The sequence below is a fragment of the Festucalex cinctus genome, chromosome 1 (assembly GCF_051991245.1).
Source record: "Festucalex cinctus isolate MCC-2025b chromosome 1, RoL_Fcin_1.0, whole genome shotgun sequence".
Classification (NCBI taxonomy): Eukaryota; Metazoa; Chordata; class Actinopteri; order Syngnathiformes; family Syngnathidae; genus Festucalex; species Festucalex cinctus.
In genome coordinates, this window is record NC_135411.1 from 11,459,641 (window position 1) to 11,481,048 (window position 21,408).

Sequence of the window (21,408 nt, forward strand, 5' to 3'; positions counted from 1 at the left end):
AAGCTAACCTAAAATTGGCATCGCTAGCGCGTTTGACACCGCAATTTAGCGCTGTGGTGATCAATGACATTTTTCACAAACATCTGGCTGGAACAGCATTAAAGCAGAGAACAACAAACATGTGGAAATGGAACAGGAAGTTGACTATTTTTGCATGGATGCCGCCATTTTGTGGGATTTTCCCAAATGTTTGGCCACTAATGTCATGTGAGCTCATCATGACTTAATTGGTCAGAAAATTCTCATTACAAATAAAGCATCTTTGTTCGTCTATGTCAGTGACATATGCCAACAAAACAATCCACTAGATGGCAGAAATTTAAAAAATGAATCTGCGTATCCACCTGTTGCCATTAAACTGAATAAAAACCTTGTGTAAATAAACAGGCTAAGTAAATTGTTGGTAAATTGAGACACCATCATTTATTTCAGTATGTATAGTTTTTGTGATGTTTTTGTTTGGCGGTGCCGTGAGATTTTTTTCCCATGTAAAATATGAGCCTTGGCTCAATAACATTTCGTAAATACTGTTATAACATGTCAAGCTGTTTTGTCTACGTCACCTAATGTGACACGATAGTGTCAAAAGTTTAATAATCTCGGGTTGGTCAGCAAAGTGGGCAAAGTCTCAAGGAGAAACAAGAAGTTGGCCATTTTGGCTGGAGGCAGCCATTTTAGGATTATTTCAAAAGTGAATTCCTCGAGATTTCCTTCAGTTTGCAACAATATTCGAACTGTCTTTACAAGACAGACGGATGACGCTAATTTTTATCACTTGGTGTCGTATGGGAAGTTTGACGACGCACCTTAAAACACAAAATGCTAACAACAGAGCTGTCATACAAGTGCAAGTTCAAGATGTTAACCAAAAATGATAAATGATGTACTCACACCCTGCTGCTGTTTGTAAACAACACACGTGACACTTTTTAAAAAAATTCTCAACGGCCATTCAAGTATAAAATACCCATACAAAACACACCCTTCTCAAACAGCTTATATAGACAGTGAATCGATCTGATTGGTTGTGGCTAGACATGTGGGTGACAGGGCTGACATGGATTTATCTGATTGGCTGTTGACCAGATAAAGAGATTAAAGATTCTTGACATCACATAGCTTCTGACATCACATAGCTTCTTACCAGTTGAAACTAGATGCTGGTTACATCAGTTCAAAACAGACAGTTGACCACAAACATAACCCTTGCATGACCCAAACTTAACCCTGGCATGACCCAGTCATGACATCGCGCTTTAGTCAATATGCTAATGCTATATGCTACATCACGGTACTGTACAGTGAAATTACAGGTCTGTGGTCAAAATGACGCCTTCAGTTTATTGTTGTTTTAGTTTGTTTTTTTTCCCCCCGAGCAATGGCACTTTGGTTGTTTTGCTACTGCTATTCTTCACAGTACAGTTGAATTGTGGTTCTGAGGTCAATAGCAAGTTTCCTAACTTTGCCATAGCCTACTTGTTCACTTCTGTTGTGGTATCACAAAAAGAAACCCACTAAAAATCTAAAGAAAAAGCTAAACATGCAATCCAGAACTTTACTTGAGGGTAATTAATTAAAATGGTGACAGATGTGTGCTGGTTCGCATTCAACATGAGTTTGAATGTGATTGGTTAATTCTTAACACAGCCACATCTCCAAATATGTGAGGGTGTGCACACTTGTGCAACCTAATCATCTCAGTTGTTTGCTTTTAATGTCCTCTCTCAAAAAAAACAACAAATTAATTTAAAAAAATTGAAAATATATTTTCTCAACTGAGTTGCACAGGTCAAAGGTCAGGTTAATACAGGAAAGGGTTTTAAAATAATTTATCTGGTGTCATTTTTATATCACAAAAAATCTGGTATTTGAACAGGAAAGTGCAGAGATTTTATATCAGACTTGGACCCTTTTCAACCTTGCAATCACCCTCTTTGCCTCCTCTTGTTCTATTTTAGGATTGTTGGGTCACAGATGACTGCTATTGTCTTTTTTCTTTTCTTTTTTAATGTCATCCCTCCATGGCTCTATGTCGATGTCAAGGTCACATTGCATGTCAAGGTCACTGTGGTGAAAAACATCTCAACAAACGTCACTTCTTAATGACCTCCCCTTAGTCCGCGAGGCCCTTTGGATGTCTGCTTCAAAACACACACACACACACTTACATTGATATACACACACACACACACTGCTACACACTCTCTTGTCCCCATCCCTGGTTGCCTAGGAGACAGCTGATGGGTTCCCCATCTCATAAAACAGCACCAATAAGGCCGCGTGACAGCCAGGATGACAGTCCGGCGTTGGGGATATTTGTCTTCCTCTAGCGGCCAAATTGAGGAACTAACCCAGCTGTGATTCTGCCCGGTAACCCAATCTGCTGACTTCTCCTGTCTGGCACAAGCATTAAATCTTGGCAGATTCATGAAAGGAAGGCAGATTACTGGTTAATATACTTTATTCTAAGTGGCATATTTGTATATGATATAGACTCTTAGCTTTGAGTAAAAACACCACATTTGTACACAGCAGTCGGAAGCAGGAAGTGACTTGTGCTTTGAATTCCGAGCGCTACAGGCTAAGTAAAGCCAAGACAGGAATGGACCTCGGATCTGAACTTTTAGGGGTGCTACTGTTAACAATCTTAGTTCCAGTGTCATTTAAATGGAATTAAAATCCGTTCTAATGGCCTACTGCAGGGGGCAGCAACCTTTACTGTCAAAAGAGACATTTCACAGCAAATAAATAACAATTAATCAGTCTGGAGCTGATCAACAAACGTGTGTTTGTGTGACTGATAGTTAGTGTATACGGAGGGCCCAAGAGCTGCTTAGAGCTGCACCAGAACAGGAAAATATGATAGCAACACCAATACATAAACATTCATTTTCTTCTACCTTTCATCTTCTGTTTTTGGATTTATTTTTGTAATTTTTCATACAAAGTTTTCCCTACATTTTTAAGACTTTTCTGCCTTTGTCAAATTTCAGACATTTTTGACAATTTTATGGACGTTATAGTAATTTTCTGTCTTTCCTCTTTTTTTTGGACACTTTATAGTGATTTTTTTAGATTATTTTCCCTGCCTTTTTTTGCTATCAATCTTCTGACATTTTTTTTTTTAATCAATATTATGGAAGTTTTAGGGCAATTTTCAGGATTCCTTCTTTTGCGTTTGGACATTTTATGGTTACTTTTTGAACATTTTCTTTTCTGCCTTGTATATTAAAATTTTCACCCATTTTTGACAATTTCATTGAGGTTTTATGCTAATTTTTGGCTTTCCCTCTTCCTTTTTGGACATTTTTAGTTCATTTTGAACACTTTAAAATTTAGCCTTCGTATCTCTTTTTCTGACAACTTAAAAATTTGGACTGATATTTTTTATTAATATTTAATTATTCCTCTTAGAATCTAAATAATTCATTGAAACAATGTTTTATCTAAAATAAATAAATAAAAATAAATATGTATATTAATTCCTACACCTATTTTTAGGGAGCCACAGGACAGGGACCAAAGAGCCACATGCGGCTCCAGAGCCGCCGGTTCCACACCGCTGGCCCACTGTAATGTCAGATGGTCTACTGTAGTTCACAACCGTTCTACTTAGTGTAAGTACTGTCGTGTCAGTGGACTACTGGGGAACACGAGTCGCCTACAGACCTGTTCTAAAAATTCACCATTAAAACTGCTGGGCTATTTTTATTTTTTTTTAAATCAAATGCTGGGTTCAAAATTAAATAATTATTAACCCAGCAGTTTTAAGGGTGTAGCTGACGGGACATCGTGATTTCATAGGAATGTCGGAGACATGATCATTTTAAAACATAAAAAAAAAAAAAAAGAAATTTATAGAGATAAAGGGATTTTCTTTGATTTGCTAAGTTTAGAATAAGGCGCAGTCTAAATCTGCGTAGGGGCAGGCTAGACTGGGTTTTGGTATTTTCGCAGCTTGCCGCATGACACATAACGGATATGGCCGTCACATAATTGTGCTGCGGCCATAATAAAAATGACAATATGTTCAATGAATTAATTTCTACAATTCATAGGGTTTGATGCACACCCACCACATATGACTGCGGAGAATCTGTCTGCCTCTGCCCCTTATCAAATTCACCAAAAACGCATTAGATTACCTGCCTCAATAGTTGGACATGGTTCCAGCAGGCGTAGTTTTGTCGACTTTTAGCCACCAAATTGTCAGGTGCGCCAGACGTAAGTCAATGGAAATGCCGTTGTTATGCCAGAACACCCACCTTGGAGCAGAGCGGTCTGCCAAATCTATCACTATAGAGCCCAAAGTGTTGCAAATTATATTCCTAACTTGTTATTGTGCTATTGTGCTTGTTATTATACTAATTATTGTGAACAATAATTTATATGATCAGTATATTTACCTAGATGAAATATATTCTTTTTTTTTTTCTTCTTTTTTTTTTAATAATATCACTCAAGGTAAATTGGGCAAAATTTATATTTCATAAGTATGTATCAAACTGGTATCCCTTTACATTAATCAGTACTCTAAATGTCAGATAGCCTCATAGTGTCGATTGTTAGTTTAATGTCTGATGGCCTTCTATTACATTGACACATGGTCCACTGTAGTGTCATATGGTTTACTGTAATGTAGAAGTATAATTCAGAATGAACAATCACAAATTTCATTATGATTCAAAACAAGGTCCTTTTTACAAGTCCTTTTGTCCCTTAATGGCCACCGTATCACACTGAAATGGCCATGAATACGCCACAAATATAATCCCTGCGCTACAGGCACCTTTGTGTTTTCACCTCTATGTCCCGATGTGATAGGAATGTCTTGAACAAACAGCGCCCCCGGTGGGCAGGAAGCTAGGAACAAAATGTTAGCAAAGCCAAGCAGATTCACTTAATTCCACATTTGGTTTCTCCTGATTAATGCAAGTACAACCATCACACACTAGTGAACAGTTAGCTTGCTTCAGCATTGGCGTTGATGTTCAGGGTTGTTTGTTGTACGTCACTCTTCTAAAGATGTTCCTAAACGATCTAAAGGCTAATTAAACGTGAACAAACGTAGACAATGTACAATATCCTGCCTCATTCAAATCGTGATAAAGGCCAAAAAGGAGAGAAATCCACGTATGATAGCTAGAAAAATAAAAATAAACAAAATGTCTCCTTGTGGAGATCTAAACAAAATGGTGAAAGTTCTTTGTAAACATTCTGTCATCTAGGCCTCGCACGCTGACTGGATGCTGCCGTTCGGCTCGCCGACCGCGGGTGGCGGTGCGCCGACGTCGGTCATCTCGCCGACAATGAAGGTGGTCGCCTCCCCTTCGGCCGGGGCGCTTTCGGGTGGCGGTGCCTGCTGCTCCTTGGTGGCCGGCTGGACGAGGGTGGGCTCCTCGTCCAGCCGGCTAGAGATGGACCAGTACAGGTGGGCGTCCAGCCTGGCGGCAGCCAATGAGAGTTCTCGCGCTGAACAGGAGGGCGTGTCCACCTGGAGGGAGATGTCGGGGATTAGCAAGAGCACTTTAGCCCTATAGCATGAGACATCAGTTCGGCAAGCATCAAGAAAGTCACTTAATATCACAATAATAATTATTATTATTACTATTATTATTATTGTTATTATATAATATATAATATATAGCATATAATTAATAATAATAATAATAATAATAATAATAATAATAATAATAATAATAATAATAATAATAATAATAATTGTGCATAATAATAGTTATTATTATTATTATTATTATTATTATTATTATTTATTACACTTATTGTTATTATATAATATATAATATCTAGCATATAATGATAATAATAATCGTGCATAATAATTGTGCATAATAACAAAAATGAATAATAATAATAATAATAATAATTATTATTATTATTATTATTATTATTATTATTATTATTACGCATACTAATAATAATTGTGCATTATGATGATGATGATTATTATTATTATTATTACATGCTATATATTATATATTATATAATAATTATAAAATAATAAAAGTAATAATAATAATAATAATAATAATAATAAGTTGTTATTATTATTCTATTATTATTATATGTATGTATTATATATATATTACATAATAATAGTAATAATTATTATTCTTATAATAATTATAATTATAATAATAATTGTGCATAATAATAACAACAACAATAATAATAATAATAATAATAATAATAATTACTATTATTATTATTATTATTATTATTATTATTATTATTATTATTATTATTATTATTATTTTTATTATTATTAGGGACGGGAGAGACCCGATACCAATATCGGGCATCGGTGCTCATAACGCGGCCATTTTACGATCAGGAACCAGAAATAAGAAGTTACCTCGAAAGTGTGATGAAAAGCGCCATAGTCAATGTCAAAGAAGCCCTCAGCCAGCAACATCATGGGACTGAAGCGGTGCCCCCATTGCACCTCCTCAGCCAGGTAGGAGCTCCGAGCCTGGCAGGTCATGCCTGCACACAGGAAGCGTACGGCCCTCGTGTTACTCACAGCCGCTTTGGGCCGAAAGCCAAGACGGAACAATTTCAGTGACGCAGTGGGTGATGGACGACGAGCCTTTATTATGAATATTCTCTGCGGTAGAGTTACGACTGAAAAACCTTCATCGGAAGTTGCTGAGCAAGGAAATCAATAGCCGTCTTTATCCCCATAGCGTCAAAGAATAGCTCCAAAACTTTTATCATCCTCTTTGGGGCCATTTTTCTGCAAGGCAATAATTTAAAGAGCTTTGCTAGGCCACATCTTTTGCAGGTTTAATACCACTTGGAATTTTGATGACCACAATGTTATTATTATTATTATTTTTTATGTATTTCAATACGCAAGTGGATAAAAGAACAATTATAGCAATAAAAAAAAATTTTTTGCACTTCAAACCAGTTTTTTTTTTGGAATGTTTTTTTGGTTGTGTATGAGGGAGAGCATAGGTGCTAAAGATAAGTGATAGACTGAATTTTTTCAGGGCCGATACTGATTATTAGCAGTCAAGGAGGCCGATAAGCGATATTTCGAGCCGATATTCATTTGCAGTGAAAGAGAAAATATTAGCGTCAAAATTTTAAAAATAAACTTTGTTGAAATGCCATTTTGCATGTTTGTCAAAACAACATTTCAAAATGTCCACACCTTGAATATTTTTCTTTTAATTTTAAATATCTAAAGAATATACAGCTTTGTTTCAATTTTACTATTATTTTTTTGTATAAAAATTGCAGGATCATCACCATGTGTTAAACTAAATGAAAAACTAAGCAAGTAAAAGTATACCTAAAGTTTTCGACTGTAGATAATGTTTTCCAAAAATTCAACATAATTTCTTAATTTTAACATTTTCAATTTGTAAACATAAAAAGTGTAGGGAGTTCCCAGTGATCTTTTATAAAGTAAAGTGGAAATGTAAATCACATCAATGAAAAGCTCCCTGTATCTCACCGAGCGACAAATCCATGCAAATGTAACTAATTTGGGGTTTTCATCAGGGTCATAAAAGGTTTCAAAAGATCTTCGCAGACAGTGAAAATGTGTCTGTATATGTTCAAAAAATGTTTGCAACAAGTAAAAACTGTGAACAACTTACAAATCCTGACGAAAACCCCAAATTCACTATATTTGCAAGCATTCACCACTCATTGAGATGCCAGCTTTATTGGCCTTCAGATTTGGAAAAAGGCAGATGCCGATATTTGTCAAAATGCCAAATATCTGCACCGATAATCGGCCTGGCCGATAATCGCTCTATCCTTGCTTGAGATTAAAATTTGATGGCAATATGTAGTATCATCATTTCTCCTTCAAATTTAACTTTAAACTCAAAAGTTGGCATTTTAAAATGTGTTCTTTCAGAAAAAATGTCATGTACTGTATACAAAATGAGGTGTGAAAATTGTGAAAAATATAGTCATTGTCTGCTCTCAAATGATGTGTGAGTGTCCATTGCATAAGCAGCAATCACTCCCACAAGTGTGGAAGATAGTGTAAGTGCGGTCTGACGTAATAATTACACATTTACATTAGTTTTCCCCTCAAGGAGGGCGGGACTGGCACAAAAAAATTGGCCCTAGCATTTGAGCATATGCCCAACGGCCTGGGGTGACTCCACTTAGTTCTGCCACTGATGTTGATGTTAGCTGTCAATATTGTAAATGGATTAATTGGCTACTCCCTCTAAATTGTGGGTCAGTCTCTTGGGATAAAATAGAGGAAAATAATTAAATAGTAAATAATTAAAAGGTGTTGGCCCACCGGGCGTCTGCCCTGTATGCCAGATGGCCAGTCCAGCCCTGCCCTCAAGTATATTGTTTTTGGTTAAGCATTTGTTCTGCATTTTTTATTCATATCATAATTTTAAGGGTGCGTGCAAGTGAGCGTGGTTACGCCAAATCTTTTGAGCTGGAGCCTGCCCCGTGCTTTCCCCTTCTCAAAATTTCGAAGGCCTGATCTCACCTGTTGCCTCCACCATTCCCTCCAGGATGACCACAATCTCAAAGTCCTCCTTCTCCAGCTGCGCCTGCGACATGTCCCAGAAGGGCGAGCGGGCGTCGATCTCGTGCGAGATGACCAGCGGCGACACCAGGAAGAGGCGGTCGTCGCCTGTCTCGAAGCCCACGCTTATGTCCGTCTGGTCCAGGGGGATGAACTCGCCTTCAAAGACGGGACGCAGAAGGTAAACATTTTTAATGCGCAGCCCACCACAGGCTTATAATAAGCATGAATTTATTTTATGTTGCAAAAGAAGTTCAGATAATGGATGTTCTAAAAAGCTGCAACACACTAACAACAGATCTAACAGTACTGCCATTCGATTTTGTATACAGTGGACCGCCACTATTCGTGGGGGATCGTGACCGGGCATGCATGTATAATTGACACCCACTGACATGTATGTTTTTTTTTTTTGTTGTTTTTTTTTTAAACAAAAAAATTCTCAAAAACCCTGATGAATCTCTAATATACATTCTCCATGAAAAACTGGCATTAAAAAGACATTTGGCTACTGCGTGATGATCTGTCTGAGCCGTAAAAAAATAAATAAAATAGCTTCCTCTCATTTGAATGACCAGCAGCTGCCGCTGTTATGGACCCAAATAAAAATCCGCGATAGAGTGAATCCGCAATACACACTTCCAGTGTGACGTCACGCTGAAGTGCGCCCCTAGCGGTGGGGGGCCGGGCGTCAATGCGAGTGAATTAGAAAACAGTCAGCGTGAGCTAGAAAATAGGTCAAACAGTTGATAAATCAGCGAGCAATACTATGGTGAACTTGTGCGCGGCCAACGGATGCTCTAATGGCTCAAAGAGAGACTAGCATAGTGGCTAGCGTGAAACTACGACGCAACTTTTTTTTTTTTTTGTAGCTAGCGGCTTCAAACATTTAAAAAAATATTAAACTAGTATTGTATTAATAATGAAATAAGTTTAAATGTATAATGTATGAGGGGTAAGACTAGATAAGTTTTTAACTTCTTCCTACTCCCTTTTGAACATGTAAACTATGATGAGTTTGATTTTTGTTTTTTCTTTTCTTCTTTTCTTTTTTAACTTTTGTTTCTCTGCTGTTTGTTTTTGTTTATATGTTCAATCAATCAATCAATCAATCAATCAATCAATCAATCAATCAATCAATCAATCAATCAATCAATCAATCAATCAATCAACTGGTTTCAATGATTCACAATAATGTAGTGTCCTACTTGAGACGCTTTTTTTGTGACACTTGACATATTTGCCACCTTTTAACGAAAACGCTCGCCGAAAATCAAGCTCTCAAAATTCATTTGTTATGGGACGTTTGCCCTCCGGTAGGCGCCGCGGGAGCTAAGCAGTGCCGTGAGCTGGAAGGGTCTATATGTGAACCGTGATGAAGTGATACTTGTATACACGTTATTATAAAATTATGGCAGCTACATGACAGCCTGGTAGCAGCCTCACCCTCTTGCGTCTGCTTGGACTTGATGAGCTTGGCCCGCATGTTGGCGCCCACGATGTGCGAGCTGCGCAGGTCGCCCACCCGGAACATCAAGCACAGCTTGTCATCTCGTAACGAGATGACGGCGTGCTTGGAGAACACCAGCGTCTCGGCCCGCTTGTTGGGCTGCGAGATCTTCACGAACATGCAGCCCACCTGCCCCGACACCACATAAAAATTACGTTAGGAAGAAACCTTACAATCGATGTGACTCACAAGCTGCGCGTTTCATAGTATAGGTGTGAAACGCATGGCAGATTCTGTGTTAATTGGACAGACTGGTGGCAGGACGTAATATATCACATTTTTCAGACTATACGGTAAGTCACAATTTAGTTTCTACTGGCTTGGCTCGTTCTGCGACTTATACTCAAGCACAACTTGTGTATATTTAAATTAGAGCTCGGAAAACTGATGGTATTATCAAAAGAAAATAGATCCATCCATCCATTTTCCTGACCGCTTATTCCTCACAAGGGTCGCGGGAAGAAAATAGAACATAGATATAGTACCAAAAGAAAGTAAGTCACAATATAGTCACAATTTAGTTTATACTGGCTTGGCTCGGCTTGGCTTGTTCTGCGACTTATACTCAAGCACAACTTGGGTATATTTAAATTAGAGCTCAGAAAACTGATGGTATTATCAAAAGAAAATACATATAGTACCAAAAGAAAGTATTGTCTTGTTCGACAGCCCGGTTCTGTTTTGTGTGCTCAGTTTGATTTGTATGTTTGTTGACTTTGGAATTAATACAAGAAAAAAAAGTATAATAATAATAATAATAATAATAATAATAATAATAATAATAATAATAATAATAATAATAATAATAATAATGTTCTCCGGGTACTCCGGTCTCCTCCCACATTCCAAAGACATGCATGGCAGGTTAATTGGGCGCTCCGAATTGTCCCTAGGTGTGCGTGTGAGTGTGGATGGTTGTTTGTCTCTGTGTGCCCTGCGATTGGCTGGCGACCAGTCCAGGGTGTCCCCTGCCTAGTGCTCAGAGCCAGCTGAGATAGGCGCCAGCGACCCTTGTGAGGAATAAGCGGTCAAGAAAATGGATGGATGGATAATAATAATAATAATAATAATAATAATAATAATAATAAAAAGAAGAAGAAGAAGAAGAAGAAGAAGAAGAAGAAGAAGCGTCATTAAAAAAGTATTAGAAGAAGAAGAAGAAGAAGAAGAAGAAGGTATTAGTAGTAGTAGTAGAAAAAGCAGAAGAACAAGAAGAAGACAGTATTAGTAGTAGTAGAAGAAGAAGAAGAAGCTTCATTAAAAAGTATTAGAAGAAGAAGAAGAAGAAGAAGAAGGTATTAGTAGTAGAAGAAGAAGAAGAAGAAGAAGAAGAAGAAGAAGAAGAAGGTATTAGTAGTAGTAGAAGAAGAAGAAGGTATTAGTAGTAGTAGTAGAGGAAGAAGAAGAAGAAGAAGCTTCATTAAAAAAAGTACTAGAAGAAGAAGAAAGTATGAGAAGAACAAGAAAGTATTAGAAGAAGAAGAAGAAGAAGAAGAAGACGAAAAAGAAGAAGAAGACAAATAAGGTGAAGAAGAAGAAGAAGAAGAAGAGGAAGAAGAAGAAGGGGAAGAAGAAGAAGTTTTTTTTTTTTTGTTTTTTTTTATTAATCATTGAAATTACAAACAATTAAGGCACACTTTGTCACAAACTATACACTTCGCAGTTGAACAACAGTAAACAAACAAAACAAAACAAAACAAAACAGGAAGAAAAAAAAAAGTGAGGAATTTAGTCCAAAAGAAGATACTGGTCCAGTAAAGAAAAGGTGAAGAAGAAGACGAAGAGGAAGGAGAGAGGAGAAGAAGAAAAAGAAGGTGAAGAAGATGAAGAAGAAAAAGAAGAAGATGAAGAAGAAAATGAAGAAGAAGAAGAAGAAGAAGAAGAAGAAGAAGAAGAAGAAGAAGAAGAAGAAGAAGAAGAAGAAGAAGAAGAAGAAGTCATTCATTACCACTGGTAGCGACCTTCTTGATAGCATGCTAAAAAAGTGGCGGTAATGCACCAAAAGTATTTGCCAACCGCCAAAAGAGAGTAGAAGAAATGAAGCAGAAGAAGTAGTGGTAGTCATTGCAACAAATGTATTAAGTATGCATTGCAAATCAGGATTTACATCATCCAAAGCAGTGCAATAAATAAAACAAAATGTATTATCAAATATAGCACATGCTCACCATGAAGGCGTTGACCATGGAACCCAGGATGGCCTGCAGCAGCAACAGCATAGTGCCGACGGGACACTGGTCGGTGATGACGCGGTGGCCGTAGCCGATGGTGGTCTCCGTCTCGATGGAGAAGAGGAAGGCCGAAATGAAGCCATTGACATTGTTGACGCACGGTGTCCACGTCTCGTCCTCCAGGTGGTCCAGATCGCCCCTGAGGACGGTGATGGCAGCAAATCGAAAATACCGGGGTCATTGCGCTAAATTGGGAAATCCGATGGACAGCGTGACAACGTCATTACGCATATAGATGTCATTTCTACTTTTCTACGGTCGATAAAAGGCATTATATTCATGTTGCTCGCCAATCTAATTAAAGTAGGCAGTTTCCTCCTTGCTTTTTGGGTTGTACGCCAGAAGTGCAAACTTATATACATATATGTGTGTATAGATACACACTCTACAATTGGCTGGCAACCAGTTCAGGGTCTACCCCGCCTACTGCCTGATACCTCTGGGATAGGCTCCAGCACCCCCGTGACCCTTGTGAGGAGTAAGCGGTTAAGAAATTAGATGGATGGATAGATACACACTGTGGAATTTTCACCATATAGAGAGAAAATGCTGCAAAGAAATCAATGTATTCAAGCGAGATTCATTTAGCGAGTGGGACAGCGTCGCTCATACGAATCGTTCCTGTACTACCAAGGCCAAGATTCCTTGCAAATAGAAATAAGTAAAGAAGAAGAAGAATACAACCTGTACAGAAGGCAAAGGAATGCCTTGTTTAATTGAGGTACTGTATTCCGAATGTGTTTATATGGACAAAAATTCCGGTTACGAAAGTGCAACCCAGGCATCTTATACGGGCTTTTAACTCTTTTACTGCCACACGTTATCAAAAAACAACCCCCAATGCCAGCGGATTTCGAGCATTTGAACTCATTTTTCGAAGCAAACAGAATATTGTGTTCTTTTGCTACATATACAACATGGGTACCACATGAAAGATCGCATTCCATTCTTTCATTAGAAAAAAAGTATGTTTCTACCTTATTCCGTTCTTTAATAATCACCATTTGAAAATAGGTCATTTGAGTGACATTGAGCAAAAATTGAAAAGAAAAAGATACATTGTCTCCACAACAGTGACTTTGATACTAATATTTTTTGTTTAGTGATGCTCCGTCAAATTAGGTTTAATATTACAAAAGGCTTTGATCGTTCACGTCAGCCTTGTAAAACGTTCTATTTCATCAGATTGTGTCATGTTTCATTGTAATTCGCAGCTCTAGTTAGGGCCCGAGCAGCTACCGCTGCGAGGTTAAATAAACTTGAGCTGAGTTGAGTAATTCCATACACCGGCAGCCCATTGAAAAGAGATACAATGCTGCCATCTGCTGGCCATAGTTAGTGGGTGTTTTTGATTTCACAACTCATTGACCCGGCTGCGCTGCACTTGGACGTTGCACTGACCACTGATATAGTCAAAAAAAAAAAAAAGTAGTTGACGTCACTAAACGTTTATGGCGGCATACAACGTGATTTCACTAAACGTTATTAAATGTTTTTGGCGGTCAAAGAGTTATAGACCCCAAATAAGAGCATGTTCGGGTTTTTGCACGTGTTTACATGGCCAGTTCAAAAAGAAAATCAATAAAGCACGGACCATAGAACTAAAATGTAACATAATACAATGTAATCAAAAGTTGCTGTTTTTTTTTTTAACTCTTCACATGCAGAGGACAGGAAAGAAGACTAGGGGGCAGCAGTGCGGCACTGCCTACCCAGACCGCACGTCCCTGCCTTCTGTATTAGTGCCTTTCACGCTAAGCAGCAAAACCAGAAAGATCTGGCTTTGATGAGCAGTGTGAAAGGGGCTTAACATGGTTCTCCGACCACGAACGACGTTAAATTAACCAGCCAACACACCAAACAAAACCTGTCCAAAAGTTATGTTGAACTGTCTGCGTGAAAGTGAAGCTCCTCACAGCTGCGGATGTGTGCCTCAGTACAAGTCAAATTCAACAGAGCTTTATTGTGTTCTGCAGTCACAATGCAACACCATTAGGACTACTAGCTAAAATAACTGATTAACCGGAAAAAGGAGGATGCTAATCAATCCATTCAAGTGGTGCTAATTTATACCATCCATGTCTTTTATATGAAGTGATGTCTGTAAACCGAGGAAGTGCTGGCGTTGGCCCTCCATTGAGAAGATAAGGTCAAGATTTTACGAGGCGGGCCCCTTAGATAATTAGAGCCCGGCTCCTGCAGGAAGTGACACGTGGCCGTAATGCCATAACTGCTTCGTCATCGTTTTTCTTTATCTTTTCAGCATTCTCTGCAGAAACGCCTCAGAGGCCCCGATGCCGAAAGGTTCAAAGGAGGTGACGCAGTCGCCGTGGTCGTTTAATTAAAAGATGCGCTTGTGTTGTATTGACGTCCCGCCAAGTGCCGGATTGGGCGCTCCATTAGTCGTGTCTGGCAATAAATAAGACGCCACAAGGCGAGTACAGAGCAGCTTTGTACGCCATCGCTAATGCCCGCTAAATAATTACCTAATTGTCTTCAAGACAAATAGTGTGCCAATTAGCATTTTGAGCAGCACAGCAGAAAATAAAACGTTATAAATATTGTTGGCAAGGTGTCATAAGTAAAGTACTTTTGAGTTATTTATAACATTGTATCGTAAGAGCAATTTAATTACACAATTTAGCTAAATGAGATTTATAATAGTGGGAACACAGCTCACTATGATGCAGTGCAATTGGACATTATTAATGAATTTACCATGTAAATTTCTGAAATATTTCAAATGTCAGAATTAAAAATGCTTTTTTTACATCACAAATTTATCATTTTTCATTTTTGACAAAGTTGCACTTTAAACAAATTTGTGTTTTTCAATAAGTTTTACTTTAAACAAAAAATATGAATTAAATGTAAAAACTATGGTAGTTTCAAATTTAATTTCTTTGTGTATAGATCAACATTTATATACATATATTTTTTAAATGTCCTTACAATTTTAATTTCAAGCATAAAAGTGTCATTTTTAATGTTTTATTTTATTTTAAGTGCAAAAAGCACAAACATTTTCACCGTAAACTGAGTTTTTAATTATAAAAATTCAAATATATGCAATTTTAAGTGTATTAGATTTAATTTGAAATGCAAAAAGTTAATCTTGAATCAAAACTGATATAAATGTAAAACCTAATTTAGTGTCATGTAAAATTTAATGTACAATGTTCGATTTTAAAGTAGAATGTCTCATTTTGAATGTAAAAAAGGGTCTTTTCATACTTAATTTTAGTCACAACTGTAAAAGGGTTCATTTTTAATGAACAATTTGAATTTTAATCATGAGAATTCTACTTTTTAACATGAAATGTTCATTTTAAGCATCCATTTTGTATAACGCTTGTCGTAACTGATGATGCAGGCAAGCTGGAGCCCATCTCAGAATATTTGTGGTGAGTGCTAGTGCTACAAGCTGGCCTATGTCAGCAAATTATAAGTATAAGAATTGTAACTTTAAACCAAAATGAGTGAATTTGAAAAAACAAACAAACAAACAAACAAACAAACATAAAAAAGCCTTATGAGACAAAAGGCTAATGAACTAAATGGATGAAGGGCAACGCTCACCTGCAGTACGCGATGAGGTACCAGATGGCGCCGAAGAAGAGCCACGTGACGGCATAGGCCATGACAAAGACGAAGAGCGAGCAGCGCCAGTTGAGATCCACCAGAGTGGTGAAGATGTCGGTCAGGTAGCGGTACGTCTCCCGCATGTTGCCGTGCTGCACGTTGCAGCGGCCGTTCTTCTCCACGTAGCGCTGTCTCTTGCGGCGCGCACGAGCTGGCACAAAGATACCAAGAGTCACACTTACACACGACCCACATAATTGGTTCCCCCAAAACCAGTAGCAATATGAATTTAGCTAATTTTGCTAACATGAACGAGTCTAAATTAAAACTTGTACTCATGCTATGTAAGATGACTGTTAAAACACATTTGGTCCCAAAAACGTATAAATATGTTCTATTTTAAATGTATTAAGTGTCCCAAAGACGTATTTTATACGTTTTTTTTTTTTTTTTTTTAGGTTTTTTTGTGCTAGAGCATACAAAAGGTTTTGATACAGGCTCTCAACTACAGAGTATGGGTGAAAAAAATTGTTGTAATTACAAAAAAAAAGGCCACCAGTTGGCAGCAGAGTATAAAAGCTCAACCAGGGCTATGACGAAAACAAGCTGTTTCCCCACAATTCTAAGCAGATTTGTGAATAATGATGAAACTTAACTATTTTCTAATGGTGATTGTTGCGAAACGGAAACAGATAGAAAGATACTTTTTTTCCCGATGAAAGAAGAGACTCTAATCTTTATTTTGGTAGGTTCCATGTTTTTAATAGAACGGAGTATTCCGTGGGCCTTGCAAAATCAGTCAAAATCCAGTAAAACAGCCGGGAGCGAAGGGGGTTGCTTCAGTGAAAATGGCTGCGAGTGAATGGGTTAATGACTTGAACATGAGCATGGAACGCTAATTACAAGCGCCACAAGGTTTGAACCAGACCAAATGTTCGTTAAGCAACATGAAATTTAGTGGGCTTGTCTATCACTAGCTGACGAACATTTTGTTTTCAGACTGGAGTCATTTTTGGCTTCCAAAACAAACTCCTGAAGATTTTGTCCGGTTGCTACCAGATTTAAACCACTTAAAGCAAAACAAATGAGAATTTGTTTTTTGTTGATTATGGGGACACCTTTAGACAAAAGCGGAATTGTTTTCCCTTTATTTTCACTTGAAAGAACCACATTTCCCATCTTTCCCTAAATCTCTGTTACTTGGGGTTTTTGCAGCAGGATAACGGTAAAGACTCGACTTCCTTCTGGAACGACTCGGGAAAGGACGTATGCTGTAAGGGAGTCTGCACGCATGTATTTTTTTTGTGTGTGGCAGAGTTCACAACATCCACCTCACAGTTCTTTAGTGCCAGTAAAAATGATACAGACCCCCTTAGGCCATGACAAAGGTTTCATTAATCTAGCTGGTAAGTCAATGATTCATCAGCAGAATTATGAAAATATAAATTGAAGGTTCAAATCTTATCTAGCATTGCTTTAAAGCATTTTCATACTGCACTTAGTAGAGCACAATGCGTCGTCGATGATAGATTCATTGCGTATGTGCTGTAAGGTCCACGACGACAGAACACAATGCTGCATCACAACGTGCAAGGTGGCCATTTGCCGTCACAGGACGATTGACATCCGAGTGCTAACAGCAATAGATCTCCCAGAAGGAAAACATCCATGGTACTTCCTGGTAGGCTTAACACTTCCAAATATGGGCGAGCTTGCCCCAAAGTGCCATTGTCCATGCGCCCTGCCACTGTGAGCACCAAGAAAAACAAGTGCAGTGTGAAAAGGCCTTTACACAAGACATCTGGAAAATGTTAAATAGTCATAAATGATATAAATGCATAAAACTAAAAGTAAACTCACAATGAAACACAAAACACTTAAAGAGGAAGTCAACCTTAAAAATGTCTTAATAATAATAATAATAATAATAAGAAGAAGAAGAAGAAATATGTGACCTCACTAGTCTAAACATGACATTCATTCATGCAGCAAAATCTAGCCATTTTTAGCTTTCCGAGGGGGGGCGGCCATTTAGCCACTTTCTGTCTGAAGATGACATCACAGTTGCACAGGCAATGACCAATCACAATCTCAGCTCACCTGTTTTCTGGAGCTCAGCTGTGATTGGTTGTTACTTGAGACCTGAGCAACTGTGATGTCATTTTCACTCGACAGCAAGTGATAAAATGGCAGTCATCTGATATTTATAAAAACTGCTAGATTTTGCTTAGTTTATATTCCACTAATGCAATATTAACCATAATACCATATTTAAACGAGAACATATTATTGTAAAGATTTTTTTTTTGGGGGGGGGGGCTTCCACTACCCCTGGGCAGGATCTTATTTTGAAATGACTTGGTCAGAACCATCAAAAAGCTGAAAACCGGTCACAATAATGCCTAAGGGTTAAGTCAGCTCCACAAGGTCAAAACCAGATCTAATTTTTCACTAAACAATTAAAAAAAAAAAAAAAAGTAGGCAGGCATGTCTCTCATGAGTAGTTCCATGAAAAGTATCAAGAAGCTATACCAAAAATAAAAATAAAAAACACATGGGAAGTCTTCCATTTTGGGGTCATATTCCTAGAGGCCCTTCAAAGACAGACTTGCCCTAAAAAGTTTGTCGAATCATACCAAATTTGAAGCAGACAAACGGCTGACACTAAATTGTCAAACTTTTGTTTTCGTAATTGCCTGTAGCCAAGCTTGGCAGCGAAGTAATTACAGTGTTCCCTCGTTTTCCGCTGGGGTTAGGTTCCAAAAAATACCCGCAATAATTGAAATCCGCGAAGTAGTGAGCTTTATGTTTTACAACTCTTATAAATGTTTTAAGGCTCTAAAATCCCCGACCGCACAATTTATACACTTTTCTCATTGAGGCATTTACATGTTCTCACATTTCTCTCTTGTTCAAACATTGACAATGTTCAAACCTTCATAATTTTTTTAAAATGGGTATATTACTGTAAAAAAAAATATGCAAAATTGCACTTAAAAAAAAAATCTGCGATACAGTGAGACCGCGAAAAGTGAACCGCGTTATAGCGAGGGAAGACTGTAGTAAGAAACCCTAAATAAGTTCTACAAGGTCAGGTCAAGTCAAGCCAAGCCAAGCCAAGCCAAGCCAAGCCAAGTCAAGTCAAGTCAAGTCAAGTCAAGTCAAGTCAAGTCAAGTCAAGTTATCTTTATTTATTTATCAGATCAAATATTTCACTGAGAAACATTAAATTTGTTCGGCATGAGTACACCAACAAAAATGTAAAAAAAAATAATAATAATAATCCTGAAAAGATACAGGAAATCTATGATTTTAGTTTATAGTGGCTAATTTAGCGATTTCCAGGAGTCTTACCAAGTTTAACTTTTCTGAGAGATTTTGCCCAATTGTTACTACATTAGAACGACAAGCTAGATGGGTGATGACAACTGCCAAGAATTTGAGTTTTCATTCATGTGATAGGCAGGACATGGTGGTGAAATTTCATAACGGGCCATAAAACATGAAAATCTAACATCTTAACTCCACTGTGATGTAGCCAGACCAAACGACCTGAAGATCCCTTACCCCATCCGAATCGCCCTCTCTCCTTCTCCTGCCCTTGGGGTTTCTTCCTGGTCTGATTGACTGTGGCCTCCCGCTCTGCCATCTTGGATCGGAACGACCGGTTCCCCTTGGCCGCCTCGGTGGTGACCACGTGGCCTAGCTCCTCAGACACGTTGAAGACACCACAGCCGTCGGCAGGGGGCACGGGAGCCTCGGTGACCGCCTCCGGCTCCCCTTCCGGCTTGTTGTCCACAGGCAGTGAGAGCGAGTCCGGACGCGGGGGCAGGACGGAATTCTCCACAGCCATAATACTTGCGTGTGTGTGATTGTGTTATTGAAATGTCACTTTGGCTCACTCTGTCCACTGGATGTTTGTTGTACTACCATTTGTTTGCTGAAACATGAGAAGGAAAACATGCAGGTACAGGTCAGGCTATTGTTCAATCACAATGACTGACTCGTTCGTTTCAAAACAAAGAAAAACAAAATCTTAGCGTCAAAGCTATGCCTACAACTCGAAGAAAGATTTCTGGAACGATGCCAACAACGTGTAGAGGCTGACAATGTTTGCCTGCACCCTCAAAATAGCTTCAGAAAGCGGAAGTCAACCTTAAACATTTCTTGACAATAATAAATGTGACCTCACTAGTCTAAAAATGACATTCTAGTTAATATATTTGTGGAATATGAGTTATGAAGCAAAATCCAGCCATTTGTATCCATCTCACGGGGCGGCCATTTTTGCCACTTGCTGTTGACTGAAGATGACATCACACGGGCTCAGGTGACGACCAATCACAGCTCATCCGTTTTCTGAAGCTGAACTGTGACTGGCTGCCACCTGAGACCTGCGCAAAACTGATGTCATCTTCAGTCAACAGCCTGTGGCAAAATGGACGCCCCCCCCTGAGATGGATTTTTGCTGCTTAACTCATATTTCACTAACACAATATTAACCAAAACTGTTTTTAAAGTAACACGAGCATGCTGCAAGTCAGGCATGATGCCATTTTGAACAGCAATATTTATGTTACTGATTTGTTTATTATTATTATTATTATTATTATTATTATTATTATTATTAGTGTGCGTGCGTGTGTGTCATTTATTATAGTGCGTGTGTGCTATTTTAATGTGCATTGCTGTATCACAGGCAAGCTGTCTCAGGTGTCTTACATAATGCACGCAGCAGGGCCTGCTGTTTCAAAGATGATCTCTTATTATTATTATTATTATTATTATTATTACGAATAATGAGTCTATTCGCACAATACAAAAGATTCATGTTGCTGTGCGTCCATCGTGAGGCTGATCAGAGACAATCACAATGACGCACGATCACAAATTGGCCACATTGGTGAACGAGGTACCCAAGCAACGGTCAACCAAAGTGGTTGTTTATTAAAATACTGAAATATCTCACCTGATTAGTTTAACGTCATTTGAAGAAGAATGTGGGTATTCTTCGTGTAGAACGGTGGTTCGACGCGCCGGTCCATTTTCGGCATCGATCCGGTGGATCCTCCAGGACCGAGAGGACAAAAGAAGAGCTCCTCAACCCTGAAAATGGTCCTTGCACGTCCGTCTTTCGGAGGCTAGCGTCTCCGGGTGGCCGTGTGGTGGCGGAGTCTTCCGCCGTGCGTGGATGCGATGGAGGCGGTCAGGTGTTGTCAGCCCTGCCCCATCGCACTGAGCCTTTTAGCCTTGCCTTGGTGAATTGTGCTGAAATTACAATTGTCATTTCTTTAACAGCTTGTACATTTAACACCTTCGCACGTTCAAAAGTATGCCGTTAAAAATTAAATAAAAAAGGAAACGATTTAAAAAATGTGTGGAAACCTACGTTTTAGACGAAACGCTAATACAAGCCAACTAGCAGACACTAAATTATTACAAAACAGAACATGTATTACCATTTACCATTTATGTACAAAATTAAAAATGATACATTTGCTCCTGTAATATACACCCCGAACCAGTAGTTGGCAGTATAACGCTAATGC

General features: G+C 38.4%; 1 protein-coding gene across 1 annotated transcript; it reads right to left on the minus strand.

Moving 5' to 3' along the window:
* Positions 1–4,380: 4,380 nt before the first annotated feature.
* kcnj9 (potassium inwardly rectifying channel subfamily J member 9) lies at positions 4,381–21,404 on the minus strand. The gene is made up of 9 exons (XM_077516236.1): positions 21,249–21,404; positions 20,829–21,127; positions 19,427–19,799; positions 15,857–16,070; positions 12,215–12,416; positions 9,983–10,175; positions 8,498–8,695; positions 6,377–6,507; positions 4,381–5,494 (listed from the first exon to the last, which is right to left on the minus strand). The coding sequence occupies exons 3-9, from the start codon at positions 19,710–19,712 to the stop codon at positions 5,225–5,227; spliced, it is 1,494 nt and encodes a 497-aa protein (XP_077372362.1). The 5' UTR covers positions 19,713–19,799; positions 20,829–21,127; positions 21,249–21,404; the 3' UTR covers positions 4,381–5,224.
* Between the last annotated feature and the right edge of the window lie 4 nt (positions 21,405–21,408).

Excerpts from the sequence above, each read along its gene's own strand:
- kcnj9 (XM_077516236.1), bottom strand. The coding sequence starts at position 19,712 with ATGGCTGTGGAGAATTCCGTCCTGCCCCCGCGTCCGGACTCGCTCTCA. Across the intron at positions 6,508-8,497 it reads GGGAATGGTGGAGGCAACAG|GCATGACCTGCCAGGCTCGG; the intron begins GTGAGATCAGGC and ends TCCTGTGTGCAG. Across the intron at positions 5,495-6,376 it reads CTTTTCATCACACTTTCGAG|GTGGACACGCCCTCCTGTTC; the intron begins GTAACTTCTTAT and ends ATCTCCCTCCAG.